Genomic DNA, 21,631 nt, shown 5'->3' on the forward strand with positions numbered 1-21,631 from the left:
ACTCTACATTCGCCTTTTTAGCCAGGTGTGAAGGGACAACAAACGGGAGAAGCGGCCACAGCCTCTACCCAAGGTGGGATTGGGCCACTTATAAAACTGCTTCCCAGTGTCCTTTAGGGCAGACAGAAGTTCCCGAAGTCCACACGCGAGGATTTCTGATTGTTGATTTGACGTCATTCGAGCCTACATGAACGACTATATTGGAGCAGTCAGAGTGGCGCGCTAATATGGCTGGTATTTTATCAATTATGTCCAGTACACGGGCCCCAGGAAAACAGTAAGTGTGGGAGTTTTTTGCTCTGATGTTCCTCACCATGGAGCACCGATAATCACCGTTGGAGGGGCGCGACTGAGACGAGCTGAGTTCTGGCTGGAGCGGTGGGAGAGCTGACCACGATTGACCTCCTGCACCTGATGTTTTGTCGGGGAGGTTAGGCCAGAAATTCTCGTGCCATGGAGCGTTGGAGTCACCGGGTTGAGGACACCCGTGAGCAGGGACAGCACAGCCTGGAGGGGAGACTACCACAGATTTTGCAAGGCCACCGCAGCACTGCTTTTATTGCCTCCATCTCCAACCCACCGGAGATGAGAGGCGGATTTACCCGCTGGATTGTTCCGCAGGCCTGCAGAGGAGCGTTTGTCAGCTCTTCCTCCATGGTCACCGAAGCAGCCTGGTCCAGTCGGGATGGAGAGCTGCAGCTGCCTCCTTGTACATCGGGCGCAGTGAAGTTGGCTGGAGACCAGTGTCGGTGTGTTTCGTGCTGTCTGATGGGAAGAAGGTGAGGGTCGATGTACTCCAGCTAGTTCAGGAAAGTCCTCGGCCCAGGATGTCAAAGCGTGTTTCCCAGCTGGATGGACTGTGTGCCGCGGGCAAGAGAGTGTAGAGCAGAGCGCCGGGTTCTTTTGTTGTGATCGCCAACCACCTGCCAACTTTCCGGTGTAATGAAGTGTTGTTGTTGGTGGCCCGATTTCGGTCTGGCCCCCGCACAGAAGCCATGGATCTGATGGGGTAGATGTAACAACAGCAGAGACAACAGGTGGAGGAGCAGCAGCTGGCGGTGTAACAACAAAATCCTGGAGTGAATCAGTACCAGTCGGGCAGAGAGGAGTAACAGCCCGCTCCGCAGCGATGGTTCCTCTGGTACCGCACCTAGGTGAGCCGGCGGCAGCCGGGTGGGGATGTAGCGTCTGTCGGGCACGAGATTATACCAGATCGCTCCTCTGAGTGGGATGCACTGACTCGTGTTGTCCCACCAAAGACAATCGTATCCAGAAGTCTTTCAGCGTCTTGGATTTGGTATAATTTGTGGATTCTTTCCTCAAGCTCAGCGATCCTCTCGGTGAGGTGGAGACAGCTAGCACACCCGGAAGTGGAGGTAAGTGAAGGCATTGCTCAGCAGTGTGAGGTGGAGGGTGGGGGATGTTGGGGGATCAATTTACTCTTTCATGTATACGCCTGGACCTGAACTTACTTAGTGCTCTGCACATGCTCCATAGTCCCTACACCTTTGATATGCAACCTGTTTGTTGCTTGCTAACATGTTTTGTATGCGACGTATTGGATCAACCAGGAGAAGGTCCAGTAGCAACTAGCTGAAAGGGAGCATATCTCTACCCACTGTGGAGGAGTCGACATAATTCTGTCAATAAATGGATTCTCCCTCAATGCTTGTATACTGGGGCAAGGAGAGTAGTCCAGTTAAATGGCCCAATCTACTTAACTGTGCATGTGAACATACTGACTGTTTTTCTCAGCGGAGTCTGGCTTTGTGTAGAGGGATATAACGGTTTTAGTTCCCTGTCAGAAATCACAGTCTGACAGCAAGGTGAAGCGATGAAGTTATTCCAAACATAGCACACACTTAAAGTGTTATTCTCTTTTTTTTATAGGGGGCTAAAATACATTTTGTTGCTGGCCCCCATCCACAGCAGTACATCACTTAGTCTCTGTGTAGGCTCCAGCCGACTCTTCCAAATAATTTTACTGTACGTAATACACTGACTATGTTCTAACTAACTACCTGATACAACCCCATTAAAAAATATCTGAACTGTCCCTTTAACTCAGTATGCAGTTGAATTACCTTTGATAGTAACTGTTTGTGTCTCAGAGTGACATTTTATTTTACAAACAGTCAGAATGAAGAAATGTGACAGTCTCTAAACCAGGCATGTCAAACTGGTCCACAGGGGGGCCGGTGTGGCTGCAGGTTTTTGTGCCAACCAACCAAGAGCACACAGTTTGACCAATCAACTGTCTGAAGACGGAGATCAGTTGATTAAATGAGTCAAGTCTGGTGTGCTGCTACTTGGTTGGAAACAAAACCTGCAGCCACACCGGCCCCCCTGTGGACTGGTTTGACATGCCTGCTCTAAACCATGTTTAATACCCACATGATCAGCTTCAGTGAAATGTGTTTTGGTGAGCTATAAGCATTGCACATATATAAGCACCATATTTACATATCATTGTGCTATTATTGGTACAATAATTTACCTAAATAATGGTAAACTGATCTGTGAATAACTCTGTAGTTATGAATATTAATCAAACATTTTACAGTAGTTTGTTCTCCATCTGTTGTGTGAATGTTTTTATGTGTTTGGTGACAGTCTTTTTTCAGTCAGTCTTTTCAGTGTCTTCGCTCAGAGGTGTCTCAGATTTTATTTGACACTTAGAGTCAGCCCACAATGCAGTAAAGCCAGGAAGATGATCTCTCTCTGTCTCTCTCTCTCTCTCACACACACACATACACACACACACACACACACACCTTTTACTAGGTTTCTAATGGGCTTTACAGTTGCTTGAGGGGTCACAACTGTTTTTCACTTCCCAAATTCTACTGGATTTATAGGCAGTGAGGTCAGCATGGCCTCAGACTGATTTTTGGGAAACGTTGAGGAGTTAGTAACTTTAGATGTCTTATTCCAGGTTTGAAGCTGCTGGGAAGTTTCCATTAGAAGTATTTTTACAGAGACAGGAGCAGGTAGCCAGAGGCCCCGAGACTGTAAATATCTTTCAGTTTGTACCTCAAATTGTGGAGGGAAATGGAAAGATCACTAAACAGTTTATTGCCTTGACTTATTAAGTAATGATAATAACTGTATACTGTACACAACACAGCAGAATGAGCATATAGTGTTTGGCCTGTGATAAAGGGTTAAATATCAGCTCGTGGGGCTGACATTTAAAGAGAAGCACAGATCCAGAGACAGTCTTGTTCTTACAGCTCTGTGGAGGCGAGCCTCACTTCCTCATCTCTTCATCACACCACCCTCATTTTGTAGACATGATCTCTGCACTGAGGTCCACAGCAAGCACGCTTTTTGTGACCCTAACCAAACTGTCCCTGTGTCTGAATATCTAACCATTTGAAACCTAAGCAATTTGGTTGAATACTTGTAAAAGCATGAGAAGGCAATGAGAAACTTAACAAGAAAATGAAAATAAGCAAACGAAAGACAAGAAATAGAAAAAATTAACAAGACAATGGCAATAATTCTATAACCTGACATAAAATATGTAATTATAATAATTAGAAATATAATTTTTCCCAGGCTTTTTAAAAATAATTTTCTAAATCTGCTAATGTTCTGCAATTTGTGGAACATTTCTCACCAAGTTGCTTATTGCCTTTTTTTACCCATGTTTTTGAAAGAAATTGCATCAATTTGCTCAGTGTTCAAAGGGTTAAGTTATATCACGGATTAAAGCCCCGTTCATGTACATCGTATGCAGACCTCAGCTAGAACTCAGCTGTTACAAACAGCAAAAACTGCATTCAGATCAACATAACCGGCACTTCAGCTGTGACATGTATGTTGAACAAACAAAACAGGAATGTGTTTTTCTATTTTTTTTTTTCTTTCCAGTAAAATTTGTGTAAACCAGTGAAACCAGTTGCTGTGCTGTTGCGTTGACAGGCTGACTGGTTTAGGCAGCCACAAAGTGTTACCTTATTGCAGGTTGGTGAGAGTCTTAATGATTAGGTTCCAGATGTTTGCTCACATGCTTCCACTCTGATGTGATTCCTGAGTGCTTACTCAACAATGGAAATGGACTCAAATGATAGTCATTACTCTGCTGCTCAGCTTCCCTCAAACATCCGCACCTCGCCACACACGCGAGCGTTACACAGACTCAGTCCAGGTATCACTTTGATCTCATTATCACACCTTTGCTTTGCAGTGCTTACAAAGATTTACCATTCCCATAGTTAATCCTAACCCTTTCTTCCCCCAAACCTAGCCTAAAACTACTGCTCCTATGACATTCTTATAGCCATGACCTAACTTTAAAGAACAGTTCAGCCCCAAATAAATCAAAAAAACATATTTTTCCTCTTACCTGTTGTCCAGATTCCTGTTTAATGGCATAAATTGTAACGAATGCACGTGTAACCCCTCTCTCTCTTTCCCTCTCTGTGTAGTGATCGAGGAGAAGGGGGTGAAGATGAAGCTGACAGTGATCGACACTCCAGGATTTGGAGACCAGATCAACAACGAGAACTGGTGAGTAGTGAGAGGACGGAGACACAAGTGGACAGAAGGATGGAGGCAGAGAAGAAGATGATGCTTTTCTAAGAGGCTGTTTACACAGCAACAGTTCTTGCATGAAACATTAAACTTTTGTTGCAGTTTGGGGCTACACAGTGTAATATTTTGAAAACGCCTTCCCTTCTGTCACTGTGTAAACAGGCAGTGTGTGGGTCCTGTGAGAATGGTGACGTCACAACCGCACTTTGTGCATCAGCGCGTTGTTCTTCTACGGTGTGTCAACTCAAAGTTACACCGCCAACTACTGGCCTGGCATGCATACTATAGTGTTTTTTTGGTTTTTTTGCGGATCCGTGTACACAAGGACCATTCTCACAATGTTCATATGAACACAGATTTTTCTTAAAACCCAAAGAAAAGACTTTTCCAAATTTAGCAGGGCTGCTCTTATCTAAATTTGGCCTAAATCTGGCTACCATAGCATTTAGTTTAGTAAAGTTGGTGTAATCCCAACCGGAAGGCAACAAAGTTTACGGGAAATTAAGTTTTTATTTGAAGACACCCAAACATTAGAGGAAGGACCTAGTCAGTGTTGTCAGTCACAAGTTATACAAGCCTTATAGTCTCAAGTCTTTGCATTCAAGTCCCAAGTCCTAAACTTTGAGTTTCGAGTTCTAAACAAGTCATAATGCGCTCTTTTCCAAATGCAATACCATTTTAGTGATAATATATTAAATTTAAAATTCTAATTTTAATTTATATATTTATTTGTTAAAAGAAGTCTGTAAAAAAATTACTAGGCTATTCCGCTAAAGTTAGCTTAGTGTTAGCTGGCTAACTGTTAATATTGGTGTTGACTTACTACTTTTTTGTTATTCCCTGTTAAGACTTTTTAGACAGTGTATTGAGAAAGAATTTGGAGTTTGGGACATGTGTCATCTTGTTGGCTGCTGAAACACCAACAAAGTCGTCATATATTGTATTTGGTGTCATATTCTCACCGAGTGTCTGAAATCTTGGACCCACTGCTTTTCTTTGAGAGGCTCTCTGCCTTCAGTCTGGTCTGCAGCAGTGGAGCACTCGGTCAGTTGAATTTAGGACTTGGCCACATGCATCTCTTTAGTTGTCTTGCCTGTTTGTTATGGATTATTGTCCTGCCCTGTCCTCAACAGAGTCTGATTCTTTTCACCTAATATGGTTGTAAATAGTGCGTCTCAAACAGCCTCAGAGCTGAGAGGAAGCACTAAAACCTCAGAGTCAGCCTTTCATTCTAAATCCACAGTGCTGGAGAATAAAAACTGAGCCACACTGTTGCACTAAAAAACCTGTTCCTTCATTACCATGAACACACACACTGTAGTTCATATTAAAGCCTCTGGGAACCCAAGTCACCCAAAAACTTTCCTAATATGTAATTTAGGGTCTGATATGCTTAAGAAAAAGCATAAAAATGATTAAAAAATTTGAAATATTGTCATTTTAGTTTTTTTTTTCATTTTTTTTTTTTTAGTTTCCTGAAGCTGGGTTGATTTGGGCGTGCTTATTCCAGATCGATATCACAAAATAGGGATAAAGACAATCATAAATTCAAAGTCAGACATCAGTTGATACAAATTTAACACGTCAAACTGAAATCTCTTTACGCTCATTTCAATAGGATGCGTTCAGAAACACTGACTCGTAAGTGCTGGAGTACTCTGACACAAACTGGAGTGTTGGTAAATTAGGAGCACTGTTGGAATGTACCATTCAGTTATCCAGAGCACGACACTTTGGGAGTGACAGACGATCTGGAGAAATGCTGTTATCCTCAAAATGAGCTGTTTTTAACTCGCTTTTCTAATAGTTTGGAACATTTATTTTCCCCTCAGATTGTTGTATATACTAGAACATGACACTCAGCTTTGGTATCATATGTGCATTCTCACTATTTCAAGCCACCAGAGGCTTTAACGTAATCCCACATACATTCTCCTGCTAACACTCACTAGGGAACCAATGTGTAATAATCCACTGCTGAAAATAGTTCCAGTTGTTTTAGTAAATGATTTGTTAAAATGGAAGTATATATATATATATATACATATTTGAGCCACATATAAACATGCATGCCTTCAATAGAAACTAATAGGCTTTAAACAACAGACTTAAGGGAATGGTTGACAAAAATTAAATAATAGAATAATGCTAACGTTATCCCTGCAGTTGGTTCAAAATGCTGCTGCATGACTTCTAACTGTTGCAAACAAGTGAGAGTACATTATGCCTGTACCAGCGTCTCTCCACAGGCTCCCAGTACACCTGAGAATACAGTATAAGCTCCTTCTGTTTGCTGATAAAGCTCTGAGCAGGCTGGCTCTCCTACATTTCTGACCTTTTACAGCTATGTATTCAGTCACGGTCACTGAGGGCTGCTGACAAATCATTCCTTGTCATCCCAAAAGCACGGTTGAAACGTAGGGGAGACAAAGCCTTTGCTGTCATGGCATCCTAGACTCTGGAACAAGGTGCCCCCTTTTTTAGACCATTTTTTGTCTTATTTATTTATATATGACGATATTTATGCAATTTTTTATTGATAATATTTTTAAGCTATTTATTGATGTACAGCACTTTGGTCAACTCTGTTGTTTTTAAATGTGCTTTATGAATACATTTTGGAAAGAATTGGATTAAAAGAAATGTTCAGAATACTGCTGACTGACTCATCTCCGCTGCTCCTCTTTCAGTTGGGAGCCCATCGTGAAGCACGTCAATGAGCAGTATGAGAAATACCTGAGAGAGGAGCTGCACATCAACCGCAAGAGGAGAATACCAGACAGCAGAGTCCACTGCTGCATCTACTTCCTCCCTGCCACCGGACACAGGTCAGTGCTCTCTCTGTCTCTGCTGGGTTCAGCATCACACCTCTGCACTGACACCATACTCACTGGTTTAATTTGGTCTCTAGTGTTAGAGACCAATGGTAGTTAATGAGACCAATAACCGATATTTGGAGCTGATATGCATTTACAATAAAAATGAAAATCTTTCTGTCCGTATTTATAATTTAGAATATAACAAATTCCAACATAAAACAAGCAAGTTCTTTGCATTGATTTTTTTGTAAGTAAGTAAAACATTTAATAAAAGTTCTCCCTAAGTTTTACAAAGTCATAGTGTCTACTATGCTGACACTTGCTTTGCACTTTATGAAGAATTAATTTTATCAGTGATTATTAAAAAAAACGCCGTTACAGGTAATCGGCCAAATGCCAAATACTGGCCCCAATAATCAGCCAGGCTGATAATTTATCTAATGTTAGATTTTATAGTCACATATTTTACTCACAAACCAGGTTGAATTTAAATTAGATTGCAGCAGGTAACACATATCACAGTCTGACAGACTTGCCATCAATAGACTGATGACACCAGCAATTTGTTTGTTAGAATATATTTTATTTTTTTTAACAATTTTAGGGCACTTTTGCCATAGACTGAGCAGAGTTCTGTGCTTGTCTACAGGTTACGCCCCATCGACATTGAGTTCATGAAGAGGTTGGGAAAGATAGTGAGTATCGTGCCAGTCATCGCCAAAGCTGACACACTCACCATCGAGGAAAGACAGGAGTTCAAAGAGAGGGTGAGGAAACATACACACACACACACACATATGCAAACACCACTAAAGCTTGTTTTCTTTAGATCCCTTTTGTGTCAAAAAACAAAATCTGGTTCCTTGCTTCAGGGTACACATGGATCCTTAAAGAGTCTTAAAAGGCATTGAATTAATTAATCATAAAATAAAGACTGAATTGGTATTAAATTGATTTAAATTAATCTTTCAAAAGTCTTAAGAACACTTGGACATGGGAAGCAGGATTTTATTAATCTTTTTTTTTCTGAAGTTGCATTGTAAAATCTTGAAAATAATTTTTTTTTTTTTAAATAATTTTATAAATTCTTTTTCTTAAAATGGTCATGATGGGAATCCAAGCAGTGGAATCTCACATGCAGACTGAAAAACACAAAAGCATCCAGAAAACTGGTCAGAGATGCCAGATATTTCCCACTTCTGTCGTAAGACTAAATACATACCTTTATGATAATCTAATATTTTCATTCTCTTCCATGTGTTCCACGCTAAAGAGACAACATTTGACAAAGATAATCTTACCTTTTCAGAGACAAAAAAAGTCGCATTTTTGTTACAATAAACATTTGGGCAGAATAAAATTGTCCATGTTCAGTTTTTAACATTAGAGAATTGGTCTTATATTAAAGTCCGAACAGCATTAAAAAAGTCATAAAAAGTCTTAAATCTAACTTGCCTTAAGCCGCAGGAACGCTAGTGCTTTTGTAAATGTTCACTTCACCACCTGTCATCATGCCTGTGCTCCAGTTAATATTTCCTCCCTGAACTTTTTGTGTTTTGACCTTTTGACAGATAAGGCAAGACTTAGCAGCCAATGGGATCCACGTTTACCCCCAGAGAGAGTACGATGAGGATCCAGAGGAACGCAGCATCAACGACAGGATCAGGGTAACATCTCCACTCCTGATTCGGTCTTCTGTTACTCTTCATTTTACTAGAACTTCATTTGGGAATGAAAATGAATATCAAATGACAGCTGACCCAGAGATCAATCACACACAGGCTGCCTTTTTTATCAGTATGAGCTTAAGCAGAAACATTTTTAATGTGTTATTGTATCCAGTTTGCACACTACAGTTCTCTTCTTTATTTTGTTGTCCTGTCTTGCACAGGGACTCTTCGCCAAAATAGAACTTTGAAACCTGATTTATTTTAGTTTATACTGACCTCAGTCTGAGTCTGCAAGGGCACCCCACTTGAAGGGAACTTGCAAGCAACAGGGTACATACACCAATCAGCCAAAACATTCAAATAAATGACAGACAGAGTGAATAATATTGGTTTTCTGCTGGGAAACCTTGGGTCCTGGCAATCATATGGATGCCGCTGGACACACTCCACCCACCGAAACACTAAAACAGACCAAGTGCCCACCTTAATGGGGGCAGCACTTCTCAATAGCAGTTGCCCACTCAACAGATCAATGCACCATGCCACACTGCAAAAACTGCATCGACCTGGCCTCTATATCCCCCAGATCCCAATCTGAATGAGTGTCTGTAGGACATGCTGGTGCCCCACCACACAACCCATGGGACTCAAAGATTATGCCACCAATGCCCCGATGCCAGACACCACAGGACCCTCCAGAAATCCAGTGTCCATGCCTTGACATGACATAACCAAGTCCATGACGGCCCCACCGTTGATTGAGGGTAACTCTGGAGTACCAGCACATCACACAGATGCTCAACAGATTGGGACATGGGGAATTTGTAGGCCATGTTGACACCTTGAGCTCTCTGTCATGTCCCTCAGGCCATCCCTGAGCAGTTTTAATGATGGTGTGGCATGCTGCATTGTCCTGCTGGGTGGGGCCACTGCGATCAGGGAGCGCTGTTGCCAATGGGGGGGGGGGGGATTACATGGTCTGTAATGGTGTTTGGGTGGATGGCGCCGCCTGACAGACATCTACATGGATGCCAGGGTTTCCGAGCAAGGGAACACGATTAGTGTTATTCACGAATGTAACAGCCATGAGGAGCAATTAGGCTTGTTTCTGGGGAACTGATTTTGTCAACGTGATCTCACAGAAACATGTGAAATGACCATGACCTCTTAAAACTGCATTAAGCTGAGGACACATTGTTTTGAAATAACATGGAGCCATTGTTGGGTTTAGGCACCAAAAATACTTGTTAAGTTTAGAAAAATGGCATGTTTTTGGTTAAAAAAATACTTTTCTTACATACGGGACTTAAGTAAGTTGTAAACTGATGTAATTATGTGTGATGTAGTAAGTAACATGAAGTAACTAGGATAAGGACGTAAGCGCATTAAGTTAAAAGAAGTCAGCATATTTTTTAGGACTGTACCCAGCTCAGAATTTTCAGTCAAATTGGATTTGACTTTTCAGTAAGAATATTGCACCATTTTTTCCTTTTCTCTCTACATACAATGTGAGAGTTTGAATGGGGTTTGCCATGACATTCAGATTGACAGTGACATTCACGCAATTTAGTAAAAATGCAAAGTTAGCTCACTCAGCTAATGCTTGCTGACTATGTCAACAACAGATCATAAATCAGAAATGATTGCCAACACCAGAGAATTATGAAATTATAATTATAAAATCAAGCGACTGTCTAAAATCACCCTAATGAGCTGAAATAAAGGAGTAAATACTATAAATGAACATCACGGTTAATGGTCAGAAAATAATACTGCATCGTAATGTTTAACTCTTTTATAAGATAATCGTTTTTACAGTGAAGGGACTAGTGTTTGTAGTCATTTATTCAGAGTGTGTTGAGCCTGCAGATCTTATATGTCATGCTGGCTGAATGAAGCATTCTGAAGCCTGAAAGGACTAAAACATGCTGACATTGTGTTTCTAGGCAAACATTCCCTTTGCTGTGGTGGGAACAGACAAGGAGCACCAGGTGAATGGAAACAAGGTGCTGGGACGCAAAACAAAGTGGGGAATCATTGAAGGTAAAGACTCAGTTTAACATCAGCATGACATCATTCACACCTGGCAATAACATTTACATCCTGCAGTTCCCGTGCACAGATTGTGATCTCATTTTGGCAAAGCACACGATTAGGTACAACAGAGCCCTCAACGACTGCAGCAGCTGCCTCTGACCACAACACAAACTTGTGACGGCAACATTTATACAACCCCTGGACACATGTGTGCATGTTACAATGTCTACATTAACACATCTAAATTGTATAATGCTGTTTTTTTGTGTGCAAACAGCTTGAGTCAACACAGTCTAGTCTTTCTAGGTGGTCTTATTACAGACAAAGTCTTAATTCACAAGTATTTAAACCTTTGAATCTTGAGCTACTTGGTTTGGTTTGAACGTGGAGAAAAAAGGGCATTAAGATACTTGGCAAGAAATGTCCTGCAAATTGCAAGAAATTAGTAGATTTATACTTTTTTTAAAGCAATGGAAAATTTTTAGAAAAGTATATTTACAATTATCAGTTTTATTTTTTTCAGTTATTTCTTTCTTGCAGGTTTTACTAATTTTTTGCAAATGTTTGGTAACTTCTTCTTCAGCTGCTCATTTCTAATGTAGGCTAATTATTATTACTGAATAGTCCAAAACACTCCTGTTACTCTTCTAATGAGCTCACTTCTATGTTAATGGTTTTGCTTTAGAAAGTTCTTTCTCTTTCCGCAGTTGAAAATGTGGCACACTGTGAGTTTGCCAACCTGAGAGATCTACTCATCAGGTGAGTTTGACTGAATATTTCTACACAGTTCATCACACAAGAGACATGATTTGAGTCGCTGTTACTGTTTATATATAACCATTCAGGTGGGACAAATAGAGAAGAAAAAATAAAAATATGATTTTATGTCATATATTTAATGCATTTCTCCCATCTTTCTGTATTTGATTTGTTGTCTCATAGCTGTGTTCGCATTTCATATATTTTATTCACAAGATCTCTCCATTTATGATTATTTAAGTGGGCATTTTTAACCAATTTATTGTTATGTATTTGTTTATCAATACCCTCATTATTAGAACAAATAGGAGTCTGTCCTCTCAGTTTTTTCTGGTATTTTCCCTAGAAGTTAACATAGTGTGTTTTTGCTCATGAAGGTGCCAAAGATTTTAGTGATTTGTTTTACTGAATTCTCCCACAAACCACTTCTAACATTACATGACAAGAAAACACAAGTGTAACTGGCTTTCTGTTCACCATATTATCCCCAGAAATTAGAGTTTAATTTATCTTTATATTTACTGAAAAATCTCTATCTTTAGTCTTATGTTTAGATGTTGATGGATGATTTGTCATATGAATTGTGTCATTTGAGTAGCATATTTATACTGTATATGGCCAACTTCTGTCTCTGTTGATGTGGTAAAAAATCTACAGTTCTCCATGTTATTGCCACATACAAAAGACATCCAGCTCTGATTGTCCTGAGATGTGTGAAAAGATCCGACGGTGTGTCCTCAAAGTTCATAAATTCATCCTTATAAACCACAGCTTCTCCTGTATGCTAGAGCATGAAATGAATGTTAGTTACGATGTTTACAAAGATTACAATTAAAGAGAGTGATCCCTGATGAGCCATGTGATTATCAAAAGTACTGCAGACCGTCCTCTGAACCGCACAGCTCATCAAGGATTATCTCTTACATAACATCAAATCTATTATTCTCCACTAACTGCAGTGAGAGGGAGATAATCCACTGATACAAAACACCTTTTACGATTCAGCTCTCATCTTTTTTTACTGGTAAATGTAGATTACAGTCAAGCAGTTTGGTTTGCACTGTGATATCTATTCCCCTGGGATTGTCTTCAAAATTTCAAGGGCACCTTGAGAAGGCTTATGACCACGTTGGGAGTCTGCTTGGTTTGACTGGAGAAGTTTGTTCCATGTATAACCCAAGAGAAAGAAAGAGCTTTGTCAGCAATCTTAACAGGAAGTTAAAAGGATAGTTGTAATTTTTTGAAGTTGGGTTGTATAAGATACTTATTCATAGTCAATGTATCCTCCTTACAACAGTTCATAATATCCTGTGAATTAGCACCCCACAGTTGGCATGTCCTTAATAAAAGTCAGGTATTTAATGTGAAGTTACTGAGGTTACGTTTAGGCGAAAAAAGTTACTGGTTAGGTGGTTAGGTTAGGGACAAGAAACTTTGTGAGAATCTACATTAAAATGACTCTAATGATCATCAGGTCGGTTCAGTGCAGTTAGCGTTTATTTTGTGTTTCCATTGCAAAAAGTTGTGAAATTGTTCCTCACTGTTCTGCCCGGGGTACCTAGCACACTGATTGTACTAAAAGGTGGAGCTAGAGATGCTGCAGTCTGATTGGTCAGTAGAGAATCAGCACTTCATGCTCAGAGCTAAGCTGTGGCTGCTTTAACCTCTGTTACCATACCGTGACAAGTTTTTTATACATTATTAACTCATTATGGAATGAAAGGATGTTTTTTCAGACTGAGAAAAATGAAATCACTCAATCGCTCAAGCTCCTGTGTGTAGCGATGTAAAATTAATGTTTTAGTCAATGGAGTCTGGTGCCTTTGATGAGAGCATATGTGGTAGACTGATTGCACACTCTAAATAAAGTTGGGGTAAGTTGATTCTTGCGATTCTTCGATCGATTCCTGGGGGATTGATATATTAGAAATTTCAAATGTATGACTCGCTACAAAAGGAGCCCCTAACAGCTTAGTCCATTGGGACTTCCATGAATTACATATGGGTCTGAATCAGATTAATCAGTCAGAGAATATCAAGTTGTTAATCTCTCTCAGATTGTTTTTTCTGTTTGTTTTTTCCACAAAGGTCTCACTTGCAGGACCTGAAAGATGTGACACACAACATCCACTATGAGACGTACCGCATACGACGGCTCAACGAGAGCAACGTGAACTTCAGTGAATTGGGACTGTCCCCCTGGCCGGTGGAGAACGGAACTGCTGACAAATGGGAGTCAGAGAGCCACCTCTGATCCCTGCATCAGCCTCCTTTCTTTGTGCACCTGCCCAAAGGAACGCTGATTCTCCTCAACCAATCAGAATGAGAGATGTGAAAAAGAAAGCTATTTTTATGTTTTTTTTCCCCCCAACATAAAAAATGAGATGGAGAATTTTTTAAAATCGTTTTTCCTTTTTTTTTTTTTCCTTCAGTATGGGACAAACTAGTGGATTGTTTTAAAATGAGAAATTCAGAGTTTTTACACAGACATAAGAAATGCATCAGATATGGATCTATGTGAAACAAATGTGAGCTCATGTATTTTCTGTGAGGATTCTGACATATACAGGGCAGGGGAGAGCAGGCAGCACAGTGAGAGGAAACACAAAAATAAGTCTCCCAGTGGTGTCTAAGACGCTCGGTATCTGCTATATAAATTGTACACAAATGGCCAAAAGTATGCAGACAGCCCAGGTCTTTTCAACCAAAATGGGAAAAAAACAGAAGAGTGGGAGCTGTTAGAGCAGCACATTACGTAATGCTGTCAGCATCACACGTTGGAACTACGGCATGTGGGTGGAATGTTCAGGTGTCCTCAGACTTTTCACAAATGAAAACTAGTCATTATGTCATCGCTTGAGTACATAATGCGCCGGTGGGAATATTTAGCTCACAGTGGTGCTCAGTACTCCACCCAGTGGAGACAATGATAGCGAGGGTTTATTTTGAGTCTTTAGTAACTCAAGTATGTGCACGATGTAAAATCTAAGTGTTGAAGGTATGACCATTAACTTTGCAAGATTATAATCAAGTGTGAGTTTCACATTTCATTGCTACATTAGGGTTAGGAGAGGATAGCTGATGTGTTTTTATAATTAGTGGTATTTTTAGTGAATTTTATCCTGTTACCTTGTCAGAACTGCAGCTGCGCAGGCCCATAGCCAGAGGGAACTCACTGGACGGGCATCTGACATCCCCTGACGTGCCTATTTCTTTTTTTTTTTTTGCATTCATTACTCATTAAAAACAATGAGCTTTAACTGAAAAAAATTCAATATTTTCATTTGTTTCAAGAATATTGCCAGGAAGAATTCAGAGATAGAATGATCATTTTTTTGTTTTGAGTGTCTGCTGCACTTGTTGCATTATGACCCTCATACAAAATTCACTGTATTGCTTCAATGTGATTTTCTTATTAAACCAATTTATGCATGCAATAACCTTTTATAATCTAGCCACTAAAGCCCTTCATTATATTTCTGTGCAAAAAGTGTTCATGCTGCACTTCCAATGTAGTAAATCCCATCTTGACAGCGCCACATGGCAGTATGAAAAAACAGCATCATTCAGAAGAAATCAACATAACTACACTGTCAGCTCAGAGTTGTGGCTCATGTCCAATCCAGTTAGCAGAAGCACATGTTGGCATTGTACAGTTATGCAAACTGTATTGTATCAACGTTTCAAAGGTGACTCAGTATGTGAGCTGACTCTGAACAGGGAGTTCCCATTGCAGCTGACATGGGGGAGGGGGCAAGCACCATTCATCTACACACACACCCCCCACTCCATGGCAACACAGACCTGGTTAAAAATGGGAAAGTAATGTAATTTCACAAATGATAAAAATGTGCCATGACACCATCATCAGATGAGGTGTGTCAGTTGGATGGTGTGACTGTTTCAACAAAAAAAAAAAACGCAACTCCACTTTGTCTTAACAGGAAAAAGCTTATTTCTGTCTCATCAAACATATTGGGTGTTTCAGTGGAGCTGATCACACACAATCATACACTGTGTTTTGTCATTGATGTATCTCTCTGGGGAGGAATACCTGCTTCATCACCAACCACATCACAGCTGAGTCTGGCCAGACGTGGTACATTATACTTGTGACCACTTGTGTGAGAAAAATTGCACAATAAGGTGCTGTAGTGTACGGGGTGTGAACAGAGCACGCTGCAACTGCTAGATGGCAGCACAGGCAGGATTTTCAGCCTGGTTACACTCCTCTTTTCATAACAATGTCATAAATGGAGGAAAGACTGACATTTGTTTAAAAAAAAAGTGCATATTAAGGTTTATCCACATTAGTGCGAGCATGGCCTGTTACATCTTCATTGTCATTTCATGTTCAGTCAGCTCCAGTTTACTCTTTAACCGTTAAACTTGTGCTGTATTATATGTAATGGCCTCTTGTTTACTGCCGGCCATCATTAGTTTACACACAGTTAAGTATTAACTGATCATCTGTTGTGCTTAAGTGATAATTTACATGATATTAATCTACTTGAGTTTCAAAATACATTATACAGATTCTCCAAAAAGCATTTTTAACATTTTTTTCTTAATCCAAGGAAATCCGTTCATGCATGTTTTCTGTTTTACATTCTACATTTACAATGATTACCAGTAGTAGACTGGTGGCCACAGAGCAGCTGGAGATGGATTATATGTATAATTTGTCAAGTTTGACTATATGTGCCTTGGTTTTGTCATCATGCATTATGAAAATAACATTTTCCTCACCGGCTTTATCATAGACATTTTAGACGGGGAAGGATGTAGCTTAAAAACAGTGTTCAATGTTTACTCAGACAGTTCTAGACAAGTCCAGTTTAACCCGGTTATGAAAATTTCAAAACCCTGAATGGCTGCAGACCAGTACAGGACCGTGGAACATTTGCTTTCAAGCTGTAAGAAATCATCAGAATTTGACAAAATTATAGTTTTAATGTATAGGCTCTATACGTTGACGTGGTGCAATGATTGCATCTTTTCTCATCCCCATGTCATATGCAAGTAGAGTTGCAATGACCATTGGATGAAGCGAAAGCTAGGTAATCACACAAAACTATATGAAATGACCACAACCTCTTATCACAGTGTTACATGCTAGTTGCATATAATGTGTTAAATTACACGGTGGCGACATAGTAACTGTGTTTGTTATGTACGGGATGTAAGTACATTGTACAGTGACCTCAGTTAAAAGAAGTCATGGTGACTTTTTTTTCACACAAGACAAGAAAAGCAGTCTTCTGGGTAAAAGTCCTGTTTTTGTTTGACCCATCCATCACCCTGTCTTCTGCCCTATTCAGACTTTTTGGCTCTTTAATACAATACACTCAGCTACCATGTACTATTATGAGATGCCAAGAAGCCAGGGTCATTTTATGTATTTTTGTGAATCTTGGTTGAGCGAAAGTGTTTGTCAATGGATGGCATTAGCCTAGCAGGTAATAGATGAAATAAAGCAAATAAAGCTTTAGGTCAAAGGTGTTGTTTGGGTCTTAAATTGGCAGCACAGTCAGTTTAAGTCATGTTTGGCCTTACAAGTGCTGGTAATTAGTGTTTATTTTGATGCAGACCTCTGGTGGTGCGTTGCTATTGCTGTTGCAGCTACCTAACTATAAGGACTAAAGACAAAACCACTGAGAGAACTTCAGAGTTTCTTCAGGGGAGTAAAAGGCATGTGATAAAAGCATGTGTTCTATTGTGTTCTAATGAAGCCGAATGTCTTCTGCGGCTACAGTGAAGCCTCAAACCAACCTAACCAACCTTTAGCAACAATCTTGTCAATATTAAAATGACACAAATCAGTTATTTTGACTGAATGCAGATGTGAGAGTTGTTGAGATGCACAAGTGTTACCAATAACTGGAACATCCCAGTAAGCTACAAAGACAGCGTATTGAAGTCCCACCCCCCCACCCCCAAAGGGGAAAACAATCCATCACTCTTTATTGACTTTATATTGAGTGAAAATGTCTCCATACCGTTACCCTCTGTTAGCAAAAACAGAAAAAATACCTAAAAGCTGCTATGTGATTACATGCAATACTAACAGTGGAAAGAATCCAGAACTCAGTTTTTTATAAACTGAGCTTTAAGAGGACAAAAGTGAAAACAGAAGTGAGGGATCAGCAGAGATAGTGGAAAAAGGGGAAACTTTGGGATCCTGACACATAGTGTGGCATTTTCAGCATTTATTTTGCTATATGTGACCAGACACACTGTAGAGGTTGAAGTAAACTATTTTTTTAATGTTTTAAACAAGCTGCAGGCATTCTGTTAGCTTTACACCATTTCTTTGCATACTGTGGTGCCGAGAGAAATAAACTTTTAGAGAAGCTAATCAAACTTCTCACTATAACACAACCACACATAATATGTGCATATGCTAATATGTTAGCATACACAGAGTGCAGTAATAGTGGACACACTTGAGCATAATCAGGCTAAGTGTTGGTCTCACCTTATCCAGTTGCTGCATTTTTTCCACGCAACTAAAGAACAGAAGATAAATCCTCAAAACTATTCAACTGTCTGCTGACCAAAATGTCCGTCTGAAGCCACCCATGACACCAAACCGTCCACAGCCACAGTTCACTTTGATTCATACAGCCTGTCAGACATTCAGTGTTACTGTCCTCGTCCCTCGCAGCTCTGCTCTGTATCCTGAGCCTCTGTGTCAGCCTCCTGCCCGTGTATTTTATACTCAGCATGTACTAACAGTTCCTGTATGAAATTGATTTTTATAGTATTAATGTCAAACTTGTTAACACTGTTGATTTACAATTAAATACTTGTCACTTTCTCAGTTCAGTGTGGAGTCATTGTAATAAACCTACTGATTCACTCTGTTGCCTTTTGCACTTCATCACATCTAAGGCTGTAACTACAAATAGGGCAAATATTCCGGGGCCTCAACATGTCGAAGTATCTTTGGGCAAGATACTGAACCCCAAATTGCTTCTGATGCTGCGTCATCGGAGTGTGAGTGTGTGTGAATGATTACTGAGTAGCAGGTGGCACCTTGTACAGTAGCCTCAGCTACCAGTGTGTGAATGTGTGTGTGAATGGGTGAATGTGGCATGTAGTGTTAAAGCACTGTGAGTGGTCAATAAGACTAGAAAAGCGCTATACAAGTATAGTCCATTTACTATCAGGGGACTCAAAACAATCCTGGGTCACTGTGTGCCATCTAGATTTTCACAGTAAAGTTGCACTTGTTCCAGAGGATTTGGCAATTTGATGAATTGCAAGTTTGTAGGGATATTTTCAAAAATAAAATCAGCCATACTTCTAATACCCCTTTTCCACCAAGATGGAACCAGTTCTGTTCCAGTTCTTGCTCCTAATTTTGAAGCATTTGAGGCATTTAGACCAAAAATAAATTGGTTCAGAGCCTGAGAAGTTGGCTCTCAGCTCAGCTCTCAATCAAAACAATAGAAGGTTTTCTTTGATCTGAAGGGCGAACCATGATGACATCAGTGGGCGTGTCATATTTTAGGGGTTGAAAAGAGAGGATGGAGAAGTTAACTGGAAATTAACAGAAAACAGAGCATGCAGTGGTTTCATTAAGAGTTGGTCCAGGGTGCTGCCCTCTCACCCTGCCTTTCCTTGTCTTCCCTATGTTCTCTCCACTTGTGTCCCTGTGTGGTACTTGTCAGTCTGTTTCCTTGTTTGTCTGTGTCTGGGCTTGGCGTCCTACTTTTGGCTGATCACCTGCACAGCTGACTCCCATCCACTAATCACCAGCAGCAGTATATCTACCGGCTCTTCTTCACTCACTGCCAGATTGTCTGTTTCCCTGCTTGGTAACATAAGTCTCTTTAGAGAGAGTTCAGTCTATATTTTCTAGATTTACTCTAATGCTTGATCTGCCTCTGTTTAGGTTTATCTACCTTTTTCACTCACCTGCCTCACTCAGCTCTCAGTCTGCTCCAGATCACATCCAGATTTCCTGCTCATTCCATGTGCCCACCACCAGCCTCCAACTCCATTCAAGTTTGGACCTTTCAATAAAGCTCTTTAAAACTGCTATCAAGTCTCTGCCCACTGTCCTACATGTTTGGGTCAATTTACTAACAGGGAACCAACTTTTTCAGGTTTTGAATCAGTTTAGTTTTGGGTTGAATGACTCTAAACAGTTCAAAATTAGGAGGGGTGACTGAAAACGGAACCAGTTCTATGTTAAAGGGAAAGGTGTTAGAGTAAGCTGATGTGGTTGAGACCTTGAGTTAGGAGTAATATGTCAAAAGATACATATTGTCTGTAGTTGCATAACTACTTGCAACATTTCACCTTGCTCATGAAAATACTGGCATACTGTAAAACTAAATTAATAGCCCCAGCTATTATTTGCTTAAAAACAAAACAAAACAAGAAAAAAACCCTGAAGTCAACAGGCTTATATTTGAGACAGATGTCTGTATAGGACACACTTTTATTTTCTTCATATGAAACTGTTACTTAGCAAAGATGGGAAATAAAATTGTTTCATTAAATCATTTTGTCTTTAGTCTCTTTTGTTTACCCTGCCAGTAATGCCGTCTTCTTTAAAATTGTGGAGAATCTTAACAAGCAAATCATGTGTGTAGCATGTCCATATTGACAAAAGTTTAAACATTTACATTTGCATGTGTGATCTAAGCAGCTAACTAAGGTTATCTCCAGCAGGTAGCCAACAACCAGGTTTTGTACAGCCAAAGAACTTGTGGAAAAATGAAGTGCATGGTAACTGGGCCTCTAATTGAGACAGGTCTTTATTGGTCAAAGTGTGGTGCCACATTTGCATGCTAGTGAAAGGGATTGGGGGTCTATTGGGAGTAGGCTTATATTTGAAGTTTTAGCATCAGTTAATTGTCCTTGTTGATAGATATCAAAACCACTTGTTACCTCAACACATCTGGCTCTGGCTCTTTTTTGTTCATATCCACATTTATTTGTATTTTGTTAGTACACATTGATTTCTGAGATTCTCTTAGGTAAGAGCAAATGTTCCAAGTAGTCTAGAGCACTCTTGCTAAGATATCTTGTTTTTACACCCCAAAAATTGTTGCCCAAAGTGAGGAAAATGTATGATTTTTTTTTAAATGCATGAATTTTGTATCTATGATGAATGTTTGATTACAAATGCAAGCTAAAGAAATACTCACCTACTATATTTGGTCTGTGTCCTAAATGCAGTAAGTTCAGTTACTGTGTGTCACATTTACTTTAAGTTAACTGACCTATATACGTCAATTTCACACTAAAGTTCTTCCTATTACAGTCTCTTTTTCTTGGGTGGCACCTTTCCAATTTTTGGGCATGCGCCAGAATATTTGCACAAGCCACAAAACCTGTCCTTATATAATGTTACCTACAGTATGCCAGTAGGTGACTTATGATCAAGTGGGATTCATCATTCAGTATATCTGGAAAAGAACAAATTTGGATAGTTATAAACGTTTGGTGCATCTCAAGTTGTCTTGTCTTATTTTTTCTTAAAGAAAATTAAGAGGAAATACAAGAGAAATTGTTGCTGCATGAGGCCCAATATTTTTTTTTCTTTTAAAAGGGTCATGTGCTGGTACCAAAACACAAAAGCCACTGGCAATCAGTGCAAAGATCTTTAGTCAAAGTAAGATCCGCACAGGCACTTGGCCAGAAACACTCAGACTGAAAGAGCACACAAAATCTGCCAGTTTCAATATTATCAGTAAACTGTCAGTATTTATTTTACTGCTTACTTAAAGTTGTGCTGTACAAGGGTTGTAACAAAATGGTGACATATGTAGACCAAAGACTGTAGACAGT

General features: G+C 39.9%; 1 protein-coding gene across 1 annotated transcript in view; it reads left to right on the forward strand.

The window, feature by feature from the left end:
* LOC121956082 (uncharacterized) overlaps positions 1-18,686 on the forward strand; it is a 105,172-nt gene extending 86,486 nt beyond the window's left edge. The window contains exons 5-11 of the mRNA XM_042504171.2: positions 4,434-4,515; positions 7,230-7,367; positions 8,008-8,125; positions 8,930-9,025; positions 10,975-11,071; positions 11,773-11,824; positions 13,913-18,686. Of these exons, the coding sequence (XP_042360105.1) occupies positions 4,434-4,515; positions 7,230-7,367; positions 8,008-8,125; positions 8,930-9,025; positions 10,975-11,071; positions 11,773-11,824; positions 13,913-14,078 (749 nt within the window). The 3' untranslated portion in view covers positions 14,079-18,686. The remainder of the gene's footprint in view (positions 1-4,433; positions 4,516-7,229; positions 7,368-8,007; positions 8,126-8,929; positions 9,026-10,974; positions 11,072-11,772; positions 11,825-13,912) is intronic.
* Positions 18,687-21,631: the final 2,945 nt, after the last annotated feature.

Source organism: Plectropomus leopardus, chromosome 18, assembly GCF_026936395.1.
Source record: "Plectropomus leopardus strain MGB_pleo_1.0 chromosome 18, ASM2693639v1, whole genome shotgun sequence".
Taxonomy (NCBI): Eukaryota; Metazoa; Chordata; class Actinopteri; order Perciformes; family Serranidae; genus Plectropomus; species Plectropomus leopardus.